This window comes from Callorhinchus milii, unplaced genomic scaffold (assembly GCF_018977255.1).
Source record: "Callorhinchus milii isolate IMCB2004 unplaced genomic scaffold, IMCB_Cmil_1.0 Scaffold22, whole genome shotgun sequence".
In the NCBI taxonomy this organism is placed as follows: Eukaryota; Metazoa; Chordata; class Chondrichthyes; order Chimaeriformes; family Callorhinchidae; genus Callorhinchus; species Callorhinchus milii.
In genome coordinates, this window is record NW_024704763.1 from 5,807,439 (window position 1) to 5,823,288 (window position 15,850).

Below are 15,850 nucleotides of genomic sequence, written 5' to 3' on the forward strand. Positions count from 1 at the left end.
GGATTGAGTGCCGAAATTATCATTTAAAATAAAAGACATTTTTGAAGGGATTATTACTCCTGGAAAAGTGATCTGACACTCGACTAACAACTGGGTTCCTATTTGCTGCTAGATAAACAGACGTGTGGAATAAGGAAACTTGCCTAATTTTTCACCCTGCCCGGGAGTGAACCCACGTCCTCTCGTTTGCGAGGCGAGTGCTCTAACCACTACGCTTCAGGACTCCAGTAAAGTTCATTGCTGATACATTTCGAGGTTTTGAATTAACTGAGGAGTTTAAAATTGTGAAATACTAAGGATTGTGTAGTATTTCCTTGTACTTTTGTGAGTGAAGGGGAATTCCCAGTAGGTGTTATCTTAAATGTAGTAAATAAGTAAAAAGGGATTAGCAAGGAGTGGTGGTAGATTACTTAAATAGACATAGAAAATATTAAAATACTTTATTTTTGCGTTTCCTCATGCCTGGCTTTCATCGCCTATCATATCTTTTCACAAGATTTCAAAGCAGGATCAAATAAATAATAAAGCCCATCTGTCAATTTGATTTTATAGTTCCAAAAGACCCATCCCATCACCATCTTTCCATTACAGTATTAGACTGCTCTTTCAGCAGCTCTAGCTGTCAACCTGTCTCAGTTTATAGCACTCTGAGACAGAGGGTGTGGGTTCAAGACACATGTTGGGAATTCAGATTCATTTTGTCTAGGCTGACATTTCAGTGCGGTGCTAAGGTTATGCTGCATTGTCAGAGGTGTGGTTCTTCAGAGGAGATATTAAATCAAGATTCCTCGTGCTTCTTCAGGTGGATGTTAAAGATCCCATGACACTATTCAAATAGAGAAGGCAGTTTCTCCCAGTGACCTGGCCAACAATCCCCCAGATAAAAGTGGTCATTCAATTCTTGGCTGCATATGGGAATTCACCACGTGTTTAGGTCCCATTTGTGGTTCAAAACCACAAGGAAAGAATGTAAAGAAATATATGTATATACCGTATACATGTATTTATTACCAGGAGGGATACAACATGAAAACCAACACTTTGGGTATCTAAAACAGACAGAAACTTCACTGTGAGAGAGAAAAAGAGAATGAGAAGCTAATATTTTGAGATTTACTAAGTTTTAATTAAGGGTCCCACCCAAAATATGTCTATTGTTCTTGTTTGATGCTGATTCACCTCCTTCGTAGATTCAGATTTTTGTTCAGTTTCACTTCCTTTGCTGTAGGAGTTTGCTGAAAAGCTGCACTACTACGTCATATACTGTACTGAACCCTCATTATGAGAATAAATCTCAGGAATTGAAGGTGATCCATCCTGTTCTTCAGTTTGACACATTCAGTTATCCACCAATAGTTGGCTGTGATCAGTGATTCATTTTGTTGGATTGAAATGACTGGACTATGACAATAAATTGCTTCTTTTTATTTGGGCGCATATGTTAAACCTTTTCAGCAATTGGTAGATGTTTTGGGACATTAGACATAACCCCACAGTTTGTCATGAAGAGGATACAAAGAATGATAAACTTCCAGGAATGCGCAGTTCCTTGGATTCATTTCCATGCCTTTCAATGGGATCTAATTTGCGTTATTTCTTAATAGGGAATTTCGGGTCATAAAAATGGTCGACTATTTCTAGTAACCAGAAGAATGTCATAGTGAACTCTAAAGCTTTCAAGATCTTTCATAGCATCCAGGACATGTGTCAACATAGAGGTTGATACATGGTTTGTTATTACTTGTACTCTGGTCTCTAAATTTAATACAATAATGACAGTTAAATGCACTGTAGTCCTGAAATGACACTGATAGAAGAATAGAAGTATCTCCTGGAATCCTAATAATATACAATAATAATAATTCTTGCATTGGTACAGCATCTTGTCATAGAGTTAAGGAAACTCAAAGCGCTTCACAGGATATACTGTAAAGTGTAGTGACTCCATATTTTGTAGACAAATGAGTCAGCCATTTTGCACACAACAAATCTTGCAGATGTTCTCCATTGACCTTCTCCATAAGAACATGCCCAGGGCTGTGTTCTTCCCATGTGAAGTACACATAAAATTCTTTTATAAATCTCTGCTTGCTTACAGCCAAATCTGAAACACAGCTCGCAGCTAAATGCCCCACTATTCAAGCTTGTTGCGCAACTACTTTGTAACTGCTCCTAAAAACTATTTTCTATAAATTCCAGCAGTTGAACAAATAGCAGACAACCTGGATTATGAAAGAAGCCATGTGACAGCCTTATTATCTGATGTTTGACAGCACAGACATTCATTTAATTTATGTTATTGTTCTGTTATTGTGCAGCATTTCACACTATTGACCTTTTGATTTATCTTTTTTGTTGAAAAATTCTCTCTCTTCTCCTAAAGCATTTGACTTTCTCAGACAGTTGAGGATATGATTACACTGACCTCCTCTGATACCTCACCCAAGTGATTACTTTTCATGTCTAAGGCTTAACAGTGAGGAATGAGGAAGAAAAAATATTACTTTTTTTTAAAAAGAAGTCGAGTTCCACTTTAACCCCATTAACTTCAGTGAAATTGCAGAGATGATATTCGCCAAATATTCTATGAAATCTAGACTTCCGTGTAACAGTTGGATTTAATAATAATAATAATAATCCTTTCTAAGACATCTCAAAGTGCTTCACAGAATATACAATAAAGTGAATTGTATATTTATTTGTGGGTGAAACGCGGCAGTGAATTGCGCACAGCAGTGACCCACAAACAGTCGTGGATTGAAGTGATAAATTTATTATTGTAAGGAAACTTGCCCATGGTTTCTCCCTGCCGGGAATTGAACCTAGGTCTCTCGCTTGCGAATGAATTGCTCTAACCACTGAGCTTAAGGACAAATACAATAATTGAAACCAGGAAATCATCAAGTCCCCAGTGATTCAAGGCAAACCTAGAGGTTGATGCATGTCCTAAATTCTGTGAGCCGAAGCCCTAATAGGTGAGATGAGGTGGACAGGTTATGTGTTGCATGCTATGAAACATGTTCACATCGCTATCTTTTTTGTTGTTGTTGTAGATGGCCAATGGCAATAGCCATGTTGGCTTCGGGGAAGGTTGATGTGAAGCCACTGGTAACCCATCGTTTTCCACTGGAGCAAGCTATCAAAGCGTTCGAGACAACAGCGAGAGGACAGGGAATTAAAGTGATGCTGAAGTGCGATCCGAGTGGTTAGAATTCATAATAAATGGACTTCCATAATATGATAATGAAATGTCCATAATATGATAATGATAATGGCCTGAAAGAATCTTATTACGAACAGGTTGTCAGGAAAAGATTTGAATCATTTTAAAAAATCTCAATTTAAAAAGAAGCTTGATGTATAGGTGAGAAGATGGTAGGGGTGAGTGTTCTGACAGAATGAGATAAAATGGTACGAAGGGCCTTCTTCATCGAAACCAATCAATCGCCCACAAAATACACAGTCAATCCATTTACAGTATATTCTGTATTTTTAGACGTTTCAGCGATATATGAAATGCAGGGATTATTATTATTTTATAATTGTAATCATGGGATCAAAGCGGCTTTCTTCGACAAACTACCAACACTGTAATAAACTGTGATTTAACACATTGTCAGACTTTCTTGATTTTCTTTAAGGAGTTTGAATTCATAATAAGGGAATCCATTGAATTAAAATTTCTTATCTTGAGTTCCAACATCTTATTCCAAAAGGGATTAAGGGATATGGGGATAAGGTCATGTTATCAGCTGGATTTAGAATAGATTAGAAGATCAGCCATGATTGAATGGTGGGACAGGCTCGAAGGGCCGAATGGCCTACCCCTAACATGTTATGTTATCAGGAAACTGACTTTAGAAAGTCAGGTTCCTGTATTTTTCCTGGCAAATGACCAGATAATGCAGATGAATGGTTGTGAGGATTGGTAACTAGGACGACAGATTGAGTACAGCTAATTGATTGAGCGTTCTTCACTAAACAATGGTGCTGCTGTTTAAGTAATAAGAACACATTTATGATGTTTCTCTCATCATCCCTTCTGCTACTTGTTGATTCACACAATAAATAGTTTGAGAAACTGACACAATTGTGTCCTTCAATGAGTCAGAAGGTTGTGGATTTAAGTCATACCTTGAGACGTTAAGCTCCCATTAAGCTGAACTGGCTCCAAGGTTGTATGCCTGGCATCCTTGTGGGAATGTGGAAATCAAATCAGTCTTCTGCGGCCGTCTCGGTAGATGGGCCCGCAATATTCCAGCGGACAACTTGGCTCATCGGGAGGACCTAGAAGGGCAGACAAGTCACTGAGGCAGTGAGTCATCCCACTCCAGCTTCTGTTAACCCTACAACCAAAGCCGTAACGGGTAAGATGTTAACCTGAGGTCCTTCCTGTTCATGTGGCATTAAAGAATCCACATGAACAGGAAGGACAAATAGTAGAATTTGAAAAGAGAAGAGAGTTTCTCCTGCTATCCTGGCCAACAGATACATTGGTCATTCACACTAGGGCTGTTTGTGAGAAATTGTTGTTTACACTTTACAGTGTATCCGCTTTAGGATGCCTTGACTGTATACTAAGACATTATACCAAATGCAAGAATTATTACAGTACGTTATGACAAAACTAAGGGTTGTTAGGGAATGAGTTAGATGCTGACATTTAATCTTTTGATTCAGATGCTCCTCGTGATTCACTTAAGCGTCAGAACCTGTTTCACAACATCACGGTATTAGTTTGGATGAAGAAGGTCCTTCAGCCCATTTGATCTCGCCCTTTCAGAATTACCCACCCAACCATCTTCCCATTACCCTATCAAGCCATTTTGTAATTGGCTTTTGTTTCATTGTATCACCCGATTCTCTATTACTAGTCGCTCAGTTTTGTCACACCCAGGAACCTTCCTTAACTGAGGTTAAAGCGTAACCAAGGCTCGTGTGACACACAACCAAGGGTGGATTTCTTTGAAATTGGTTTGAATTTCTAATGAGACCGATAGATTTTTAAAAACTAAAGGGATCAAGGGATATGGGGATAGGGCGGATAAATGGAATTAGGTTAGAAGATCAGCCATGATCTTATTAAATGGCAGGGCAGGCTCGAGGGGCCGAATGGCCTACTCCTGCTCCTATTTCTTATGTTCTTATGTTCTAAAACAAACTTTTAAGGGTATTGATAATGATAATCCATGCACTTGACATAGTGTCAATGCGATTGGAACGCCAAATTGCTTCACATGTCATTATCAGCAAGCACTGTGAACTTTGTTGGTGCAAGCCCCAAATTGATTGCTGCTTTTGCCTCCAAATACACAGTGACTCCACTCTGCAGTATATGCTGTGAAGCACTCGAAAGGTGCTGTATTAAATGTGAGGATTATGATTGAGTTTATGAATTTCAAGGTGCTATTCAATGTGAGAAGTATTCAATTGAGGATGGGGGCAAAGGGAAGACAACTGAACATTTATCACTGGACATTGTCTGTCAATTATATTATGTATATATATAATTGGAGTCCTTTAGCATATTGAGTAAACAACAAAATTACATTTGTATAGCAGGAAGCAGGGAGATCAAAAGCATGGTCGAAGAGGATGGTTTTGAGATGGGTCTTGAGGTGCAAGAGAGGGGGTGAGCCAGAGGGACTGCGGGATAGAGTTCCAGAGGGTGAATGCAGAGTGGCGGAAGGCCTGCCCGCCAATAGTGGGGCGAGCGAGGCGGGGTGCAGAGTTCTGGATGATCTGCAGCCTATGGAGGGAGGAGTTGGGGAGGCCGACAAGCAATGAGTTTGCATAGTTAAGCCTCGATGTAATGAAAGCATGTATGAGAATTTTGGCGGCCTGCGGTGTGAGATAGTGGCGGAGTCGGGCGATGTTGCGGAGGTGGGGGAAGGCAGAGCGGATCATAATAATAATCCTTGCATTTGATATAGCGCTTTTCACATCAGGAGGACGTCCCAAAGCGCTTCACAGAACACACTGTAAAGTGAATTGACTGTATATATTTGTGGGCGAACACGGCAGCCAATTGCGCACAGCAATGTCCCACAAACAGTCGTAGATTGAAAATGACCAATTTATTATTGTTCTTGGTTTTGGAGGGATTATTATTAGGCTCTGTGTGGAGTAAGGAAACTTGCCCAAGGTTTCGCCCTTTGCCTGGAATTGAACTCAGTTCTCTCGCTTGCAAAGCGAGTGCTCTAACCACTGAGCTACAGGACTCATGATGCAGATATGGGGTAGAAAGGACTTGCTTCGCAAAGCAAGTGGATCTGGGTTCATTTCCCAGGTAGGGTGAAACGTTGGGCAAGTTTCCTTACTCCACATGCCTCTTTTCACCTAGCAGTAAGGAAGAACTCGGTTGTTAGTTGATTGGTGGATTGCTTTTTTGAGGGTAATAATCTTCAAAAAATAAATTAAAATTAAAAAAAATTATAATTTGGTGATTCACTCCGCGACTATTGGCTGCTGCATTTCGCCCACTAAATATACAGTCAATTCACTTTACAATATATTCTTGAAGCATTTTGAGACGTTTTGAAAATGTGATAAGGTAATAAGGTGCTATATTAAATGCAAGGATTATTATTAAAGAAAGTCTCTCATACCTTGTGGTGAAACCGATTTGTTAAGATGATTTTCTTGTTTATATATGAAAATTCTTAAATTGCTAGTAATGAATGACAACATTTAGGGCATGTAATTACCTCTGAATAGGGGCATTTACAGTACATGTGGTGTAATTGAAACACAATACCCAGTGACATGACATATTTGTGCACACACATAGTTTATGCTGAATAGACCAGAATGCAGGGAGTTGTCCTGCGATTCATTTTGAGTAATAGAACAAGCTGTGCAATTGGATCCTGTATCATATATCAAATACTCTGTGCCATCTGATGCCATCTCCAAGTGGAAATAATTGTGACGGAAAGAAAACAATGCAGATATCCACAGTTAATTGGAAGGAGGAATATTTATTGGGAAGGAGGAACCGGGTGAGTAGTATTACTTGGAAACAGGATGTGGGGCGCTAACTGGATCCAGGGAAGAAGGTCTTGAGTGATTCTCCTCTGCTCTGGAGTAATACCATTAGTTTTCATGACCTAATTCCAGCAGGAGTGGCCTTGAGCATTGGGAACGTAAAGCTTCCTCAGTGTGCACCTTAGAGATTGATGTCTGTGGCAATCCAGAAATGCAAGGTACCGGAAAACAAGCATAAGTCTTTACATTTATAAATCGTATAATTACACAAGAACTTAAGAACATAAGAAATGCTAGACGTAAAAACAGAACAAGGGCCATCTAATTTGCCTTCCACCTTCACATAGTTGCCAAAGTTGTAAGTACACCTGAGTCCCATTCAGTTTCTTATCAAAACCACTTGGGTTTGTTTGCACTAGTCGTATTTTATAAGCAAGTCATCTCCTAACTTGTAACGCTGCTCCTCTGTCCTCCAGTATTCCCACACTTACTGGCTGCATTGAATCGCGGGAAACATAGTCTAGACCTATCACTGTATGCACACTTACAGGCTGCAGCAATGAAGTATGAATCACACATGCAAAGTGTAGATTGATTAAATCAGCTTTTACACAATTTATACAAGTTTGCCTGTAACTCAGACTTTGCGTGAGTCATATTAAATGTTATAGTCCTAACTAATACGACTTATCTGAGTTTACTTTACTACATATAGGTAGTAAGAATAGTACTCCATGGATGGGATAAAACTTACCAAGGAGAACACTAAAACAGTGTCAATCAGTATGACAAGAACTTGCATTTATATAGTGCCCTCCACGTGGGGAAGCATCTTGGAGCGCTTAAATATGATTAAATATTTAATAATATTTAGGTTGAGTTCTGATCTCCAGAGGTCATACTTACCCTGGTAGCCAGGCTGTGCCTAGAGTAATGAGTACAGTTCTGCTTATTGTGATATAAGGGGATTACTCAGGCAGTACAATGAGGAGAGCAATGAGTATAATCCCCAGTGTTGGAGGAAGTAGCTATAAGCAGCAATTAGACAAGCTAAAGATCTTCAGTCTCAAAAGGCGGTGTCTCAGAAGAGACCTTATAGGTATACACATTTTTTAAATGAGGAAGTAAGCCCAGAGCTATCCTTTTGAAGGTACGTAGAGAGCAGAACAAGAGGACCCAAGTTTAAGGTCGCAAAGTGTTTCTTAAATTAGTAAAGTATCAGGATAGAGAGCACCACCTGCTGAACGGAGGGAGTAGATGTGTTGGTAGGGTTTGATAAGGTCGCAGAGGTAGGGTGAGGCAAGACCATGGAGGGATTTAAAGGTTAGGATGAAGATCTTGAACTCGATCTGCTGGGGGATGAGGAGCCAGTGGAGCCCGAGTTCTTGATGGGTGGGAAAGGGAAGGACATGAGCTGCAGGTTGGTTATTCAGGAGGAATGAGATCAAAGGTTCTTCAATTGAACCGACCTTGTGTGTAAAGTAGGTGTTTGCATTTTTCTCTGGTGTGTTTGTCATGTGCAGCTTTATGGCCTTTTGTGCATGCAAATTAGCTGCTGCATTCGCCTACAAAATACAGTCACTACACTCTCCAGTCAGTGTATCCTGTAAAGTGCTTTAAGCCCTCCTCCTAATGTGAAAGGTGCAAGAAGTATTTGTTTGTTTGGTAGTTTCGATGAGGGGCAGGTTGTTCTTGGATTGAGGTTTCGAAAGTTAGGAATGATTCTAAGAATGGTAATAATAATAATAATCCTTGCATTTGATATAGCGCTTTTCACGTCGGGAGGACGTCCCAAAGCGCTTCACAGAACACACTGTAAAGTGAATTGACTGTATATTTGTGGGCGAACGCGGCAGCCAATTGCGCGCAGCAATGTCCCACAAACAGTCGTAGATTGAATGTGACCAATTTATTATTGTTTTGGGTTTTTGGAGGGATTATTATTAGGCTCTGTGTGGAGTAAGGAAACTTGCCCAAGGTTTCACCCTGCCTGGAATTGAACTCAAGTCTCTCGCTTCCAAAGCGAGTGCTCTAACCACTGAGCTACAGGACTCCACCTGTAGTACAACTCTCTATCAAATTCTGGTGCCAGAGCTTACCAAAAATTTACATTTCTGGAGTGTAGGACTACACATGTACTTGATTGGTTTATGATATAATAATTATTTTTTATGATTAAACAGGGTCACTTTTAATCCTGTGACATTTTAGACTTCCATTGCCTCATTTCAAATATTTCTTAATCTCTTTATAACTCAAGTGCCAAATAGCACACCCACATCCTGGAGATTTCCAGAAGATTACCTAACAATTATTCTTTCAATTAATATAGACGTCTTTTAACTGAGACAAGTAAAGTCCAGAAATGTAAATTTTTGGTAAGCTCTGACACCAGAATTTGATAGATTGTTGTACTATGGGTGTTAGCACTGACTGTGGCTTGACTCATAATACTTTAAGGGATTGGAAGTTTAGTCAGAGTCTAACTTTAGTAGCTGACTATATCTTGTTATAAAGGTTCTGTTATGACAATGACGGCCACTGCTTTTAGATCATAGAGAACAGGTGGCTCCCATTAGAACTGAACCAAACTTGAGTAAAAGAGAAGATTTGAAAGGACTTTCAACTTGTAACATCCTTTGCCCTCGTTCCTTCCCTGAGTGATGGCTTGAAGGCTTGTCCCCTGTTGTAAAGTTGATTCCCTCTAGGGGTAGTTAGGAGATCTCAAGCATGACGAGGTGGTGAGGGCTGATTATCCACTTGTTTTATTTTTTAGCATCCACATTTCATCAGTTTGAAAATTACAAAGAGAACAATTGTGAACATAAATGTTTGCTCAAAAAAAACCAAATATCAATTTTTACCATAATTTGTAATTTGCAATTTCATAATTTGTAGGCTGACATTGGTAGAACTGTGCGCTGATATTGAAAGGTTTGTGGGGGGAAAAAAAAGGATGTAAATCTACAAGGAAAGAATTAGCAGACACCTATGATGTGAATTACACTGATTTGCGTTCACTGATCACCTCAAAATCATAATCTTCACATGATTCTTCATGTAAGTTATGAAAGGAATTTAGAGATCTGTGCACGATGAACCTCTCAAACACATCAGTTTGTGTGGGGGCATTGAGGACAATGTAGAAACATTTTATGGCGAATGAGAAAAAGCCAACTCTGCTCCTTCCACATACAACCCCATTGTGGAGTCCTGTAGCTCAGTGATTAGAGCACTCGTTTTGCAATTGAGAGACCTGAGTTCAATTCCAGGCAGAGGGCGAAACCTTGGGCAAGTTTCCTTACTCCACACAGAGCCTAATAATAATCCCTCCAAAACCAAAAACAATAATAAATTGGTCATTTTCAATCTATGACTGTTTGTGGGACATTGCTGTGCACAATTGGCTGCCGCGTTCGCCCACAAATATACAGTCAATTCACTTTACAGTATATTCTGTGAAGCGCTTTGGGACGTCCTCCCGACGTGAAAAGCGCTATATCAAATGCAAGGATTATTATTATTATTATTGTGGACTCTATCCCATCCACTTAAGCTTCTGAGGGAACGTTCTATAGAATTACTTTCCAAATTCCAAAGGTTATAATATGGAACGTCAAGGTATTCACCCATCCTGATGTCCACCATTCTACAATTCAGTACTAGCCCGATATCCCTCAATACAGCATCCCTCCTTCCCCAGCACCTCAGGAACTGTAGTGTCCCACGAAATTTGATCCTTTTACATTACAGAGACACGGTGCCTCTAGCAATTTAGGACTATTGTCCATTGAAGCATCCTGTAATGTAAACTTGGCAGTGGTTTATATACACTCTCAGGATTTCCAATCTCATTCTTTTCAACACGTTGATTAATTTAGGCTCAATACAAGCAACAATGTCTCACTCTCTCCAAACAATCAAACAAATCAAATTTCCAAACATCTTTCTGTGGAAATCTTACCCTTTTACAAGATGACACAAGTCTTCCTATTACTATTCTAACAAACAATCTTTTGGCATCTAATATAGACTATATTGTGTCCTTGTGCCCAAGATTATTTATCTGACTGAACACCACTTCCCTTTCACTTCCTTGCCATCAAAAAGCTCTATTTATATATTAATGTCAACAAGAGTACGTTAGTTCCACACAATCCCCCATATATAAATTAATCATTCACTTCATGGCTGTTTGTGGGACCTTACTGTTTTTGAGCTGGCTGCCATACTCGCCTACAAAAATACGGTCACACATTACAGATAAAGCTTGTGAAGCACTTTGAAACGTCCTCCCAACATTAAAAGATGTAACATCAAATGCAAGGATTAATATCAATAAAGACAACATACTGGAGTAATAGAACAATAAGTAAGAAGGTGGGAGAATAGAAGAGAAATGTTACATGGAAAATTATGTTTCAGAGCTTCTAGTTATGATTTAACCAATATAGTGCACTTTGTACAAAGAATCGGATCTGTATAGACTGGGTAACAACTGGCGTAAAGCATCTGATTAGTTCTGGAATAGCTCAGAAGTTCTCATAGTGGTGGATGAAGTGAGCCTGGTCTCGCTTGTTGATTTGTTGACAGGCTTTCTCCACATTCTTTGTCAGTCCTGGTGGTCCACAGCTGAAAACCCCAATCTTACCGACCTGATCAGCGTTGGGGGAGAAAAAACACAGTTAAATCATCAAAATGACCCCAAACCCCACCAAAGGGGCAGGTTAGAGGATACTACTTTTTTTTGGGGGGGGGAGGGGGGGCATGGTATATACTACCAAACCAGTGGTGAAAGTAGAATCCACAACAGTTTTTAAAAGGGAATTAGAAAAAAAATTTGAAAAGGAAACAAAACTTAAGAGTTTGGGAGACAAGGAAGGGTACTGGGGCAAAATTGCTAGAGAACTGGCACAATCCTGATGAGCTGAAGTATTCTATGGTTTTAGTCTGAAGTTGGATGAAAAGGATTGTTGTTTTTACAGAAAAATGTAAGATAGACCCCATTATTCAGGCTGAGTAAAGAAAGCTTTAACATTTGTTGTGTCTAGCCTGAGTGCACTTGATTCAGACGAAGGATATTCTGTTCTTCCATAAAGTCACTGACCAGTGGAAGAACCTGTCTTGCATGATTAGATCCGCAGCACAAAGATCCCTTTGTGTGGTGATATGTATCTGTGTTTCACGTGTGCCTCATTGATTCATTACAGGTGTGTAACTTCTGCAGAGAGTCACTGAATAAGGAGACATATCCGGGCCCATTATTTTAGTAAGCTGAAATAAGGAGATACAGTTCTGCTCTAATGTTTGTCTGCTTGAGAACTGGATCGATCTTTTTTCATACAATAATAGTATTTGCAGCACAGAAGACTATTTGCCAAAAAAGCCACCTATTTGCAGCACTTCTTGCTCCCACAGTGCCCACCCCCTCTATACAATATGATGCAATGCAAATTCCATTGCAGTTAAGCTTCTTGAGCTGTTCAAAGGCAGACACGCACTCACCTCTGGATGGACCTCCTGTAGTGAATTAAAAAAGGGGACAAACTGGGGTCGCCCGAAGTGTGTGATGGATCGAAGTCCAGTGAACAGACTTTTGTTCGATACCTTTTGAAAGTGACGCTCACAGATGTACTAGACAAGAAAAAGTAGGAAATGTGTTAACATTTAATTTGATGTAGAGCCTTATCACGTTGTTGAGAGTTCTCAAAGTGCTTCACAGAATATACTGTAAAGTGATTACTCTGTATATTTTGTGGCTGCACAGCTGTGTCCCACAAACAGTCGTGGATTGGGTGACCAAATCTTTTCTTTTTCTTAAAAAAAAGGGATTATTCCCTCTGTAAAGCGATCCGCCAATTGATTAATTAAAATAAAACCACTAATGTTCTTCTGTGTCTAAATTCACCAAAAGATAGATTAATTGGTCATTCATCTCATTGCTGTTGGTAGGAAGTTACTGCTGCAAATTAGCAATGACTTAACAATCATTACACTTTAAAGTAACTCATTATGCAAAGTATTTAGATGATTTGATGCAAAAATGTATGACATTAATTGTAAGTATATTTTTGCATTGTGATCTATTACTGAAAGACCAGTTTCCACTATGCTAGAGATTTGCAGTGGGTGGGAAGGTGCGGTCACTTACCAACATGGTAGTTCTCAAGTCAAATTTCTCTGCCAACTGGGTGATGTAGATGTGAACAGAAACCAAGTCATTTTTGTCGTTCTCTTCAACTTCGCGGATGATGTCGGCCATCCACTCAAACTGCCGCTGCGTCCGAGTCACCCAGATAAAGTATACCTAATCAAGAAATGGGTCAAATGACAGTCGTACCTCATTTTAACATGTTTTGCTGTAAGACAGGTTGGCTTACATTGGGATGTGGTCATTTACGTACCCAAAAAATAGGAAATGTACCCCTGCCATTATGAAGAGCTAATTGAGCTGCGACAGCTCCGGTCCCCTTCTCTCTATCCAAGTGGCTTTTCTAGATTTGACTACCTCAAATTCCTGCCTGTTGACACTCACCTACTTAAGAAGACATTTTTCCGACCTACCTCCTTGACCGTGAGTATGGTCATCTCTCCCACACCCTCGCTCAGCGTCCAATCCCACCACTGTGCAGTACTCAGAGACACTATCTTGTGCAAAGAGTGTAATATCAATGCAAGTTGTTGAGTGTGGCCCCGCAAGAGGTTTACATGGTCTTCTCTACATTGGAATAATCTCGAAGAAGTGATGAGACACTATATCCAATGCACGATTAATATTATTATTATATAATGTCTTGCTGGACATGTAACTAAGTGACGTGTTTAGCTGACTAAGTAACTGGTTGCTCAGCCCTGAGCAATCATCTGATTTGTTAAGTTGTCAGTCCATGATGAACATTACATTGAATATAATATGCTGTGAGCAGAATATGGCTATCCCATCAATCCTAACGCTCAACCACTTCCTTACACTTCCAATGCTCAGCTACCAGAATTTCGAGTCCATTATTCTTTTGTACATAACGTCCTTGTTGGAGAGAGGAAAGCCACACTGAATGAACCCCCCCACCCACCCCAACAAAAAAAAGTACAATGGCAACACCCACTTGTTCCTTTATTCCATTTTCCCCACTCACCTTTTTGCAGGTTATCTTGCTGTTGATTGTTGATTTGAATACGAGATCTTTGAGGATAGATGCAAAAGGTGTCACTCCTATCCCTCCCCCAACTAGAACAGACACCTCAAACTGGTTCCATTCCTGATGCCCTTCACCAAAGGGTCCGTCCAGATAGATCTGCCCAAAAGAGGTAACAGAGTGTTCAGATTGTGCTGGACCATTTCACTTGATTGGATTTGAAGTTAATAGGGTGAAATCTGTAAGTGTTTCTTAACCTATTACTTGTGCTAATTAACACAAGGGGTGGAGTAAGAAAATACAGCAACTTTTACCCCAATTGTTAATAAGTAACAAGTAAGTTTATAAGAAATAATAATAATCCTTGCATTTGAAATAGAGTTTTTCACGTCTTCTCAACGTCTCAAAGCGCTTCATAGAATAGACTGTATATTTGTGGGCGAAACGCGACAGCCAATTGCGCACAGCAGTGTCCCACAAACAGTCATGGATTGAAAATGACCAATTTATTATTGTTTTTGTTTTGGAGGGATTATTATTGAGTGGCCAATTTATTATTATTTTTTGAAGGAACTATTACTCCCAGAAAAGCGATCCATCAATCGACTAACAACTGGATTGCTATTGACTGCTAGGTAAACAGAGGCGCGTGGAGTAAGGAAACTTGCCCAAGGTTTCGCCCTGTCTGGAATTGAACCCAGGTGTCTCGCTTGCAAGGCGAGTGCTCTAACCACTGAGCTACAGGACTCCACATTAATAACCCACTTCTCTAATAAGTTTCCCTCATTAATAACCCATTTCTCTAAACTCCAGTGTTGGAAAGTGCACCAACTAAAAATGGGATGGTTTTCTTGCAAAGTGGGACTTGGGTGGTTGTCTATATGACCTACACTAAAACTAAATGTGATTATATCTAAATTGCACTTATTGATAATTCAGAGATTTCATCTAGGGAACATATTGCACACGTCTCTACAATCCCACTGATTAAGGAGTTTCTCCCAGTATCCTGGTCAACAGTACCCCAAATAAGATTGTACTCTCACTTCATGGCTGCTTATGAGACATTGCTTTGTACAAATTAGATGCCACATTCTCCTACAAATACACATTCACTGTAATAATATTTGAAGTGCTTTGAAAGATGTAATAAAGATCAAATTCAAGGATTACCATTGAAACTATTTATCAAGGAATTGAAGGATTTGCAGTACAACAAAAATAAGTAACCTACTGGGATGAATGCCAAAGATTGAATTTAATTTCCTTAATTTCAACGAACTAGAATATGTCAGCTTATTTCAGCAAGTGCTGTTACACAAGGCTGTGTGGTTGGATTTCGTCTTGAACAACAAAAGGTATCAGAGTTCTGAAATTCAACTGACTTTAGCCTTATATTTTAAGATCATGTTTTGTACATGCTTTGTTACAAAATTATTTAAATTTAGACTCAGTTTGTACGTTAGTTTTACACTCTTTCTAAAAACACCAGGATTGCAATCGCTCTTAAACTTCCAAGTTGCGGTTTTTAAGTTACTCTTTCAACGGAATGCATTGAAGTCATACGTCTAACAATGAGCTTCTTGATACCCATCTTGAGATTGCATTTATCAGATTTCACTAAGGATTGCAGGGAAATTCTCAAGTGTGTAGAAGTATTCCATTTCAGTCCCCAAAATAATTTGTTAACAGGCATGTGAAGCTAAAAGGTGAAATAACAGGGAAAT

At 39.5% G+C, this 15,850-nt stretch overlaps 2 protein-coding genes across 6 annotated transcripts in view; one reads left to right on the top strand and one right to left on the bottom strand.

Annotated features, from left to right (window-relative positions):
• Window positions 1-3,614, top strand: part of sord (sorbitol dehydrogenase) — a 46,177-nt gene extending 42,563 nt beyond the window's left edge. For all 3 annotated transcript variants that reach the window (XM_007908983.2, XM_007908991.2, XM_007908999.1), the window contains one exon: window positions 3,054-3,614. In XM_007908983.2, coding sequence (XP_007907174.1) covers window positions 3,054-3,210 — 157 coding nt within the window. In that variant the 3' untranslated portion in view covers window positions 3,211-3,614. The remainder of the gene's footprint in view (window positions 1-3,053) is intronic.
• Window positions 3,615-9,729: 6,115 nt separating this feature from the next.
• Window positions 9,730-15,850, bottom strand: part of duox (dual oxidase) — a 49,540-nt gene continuing 43,419 nt past the window's right edge. For all 3 annotated transcript variants that reach the window (XM_007909018.2, XM_007909009.2, XM_007909028.2), the window contains exons 31-34: window positions 14,124-14,282; window positions 13,139-13,294; window positions 12,493-12,621; window positions 9,730-11,642 (exon numbers count right to left, since the gene is read on the bottom strand). In XM_007909018.2, coding sequence (XP_007907209.1) covers window positions 11,520-11,642; window positions 12,493-12,621; window positions 13,139-13,294; window positions 14,124-14,282 — 567 coding nt within the window. In that variant the 3' untranslated portion in view covers window positions 9,730-11,519. The remainder of the gene's footprint in view (window positions 11,643-12,492; window positions 12,622-13,138; window positions 13,295-14,123; window positions 14,283-15,850) is intronic.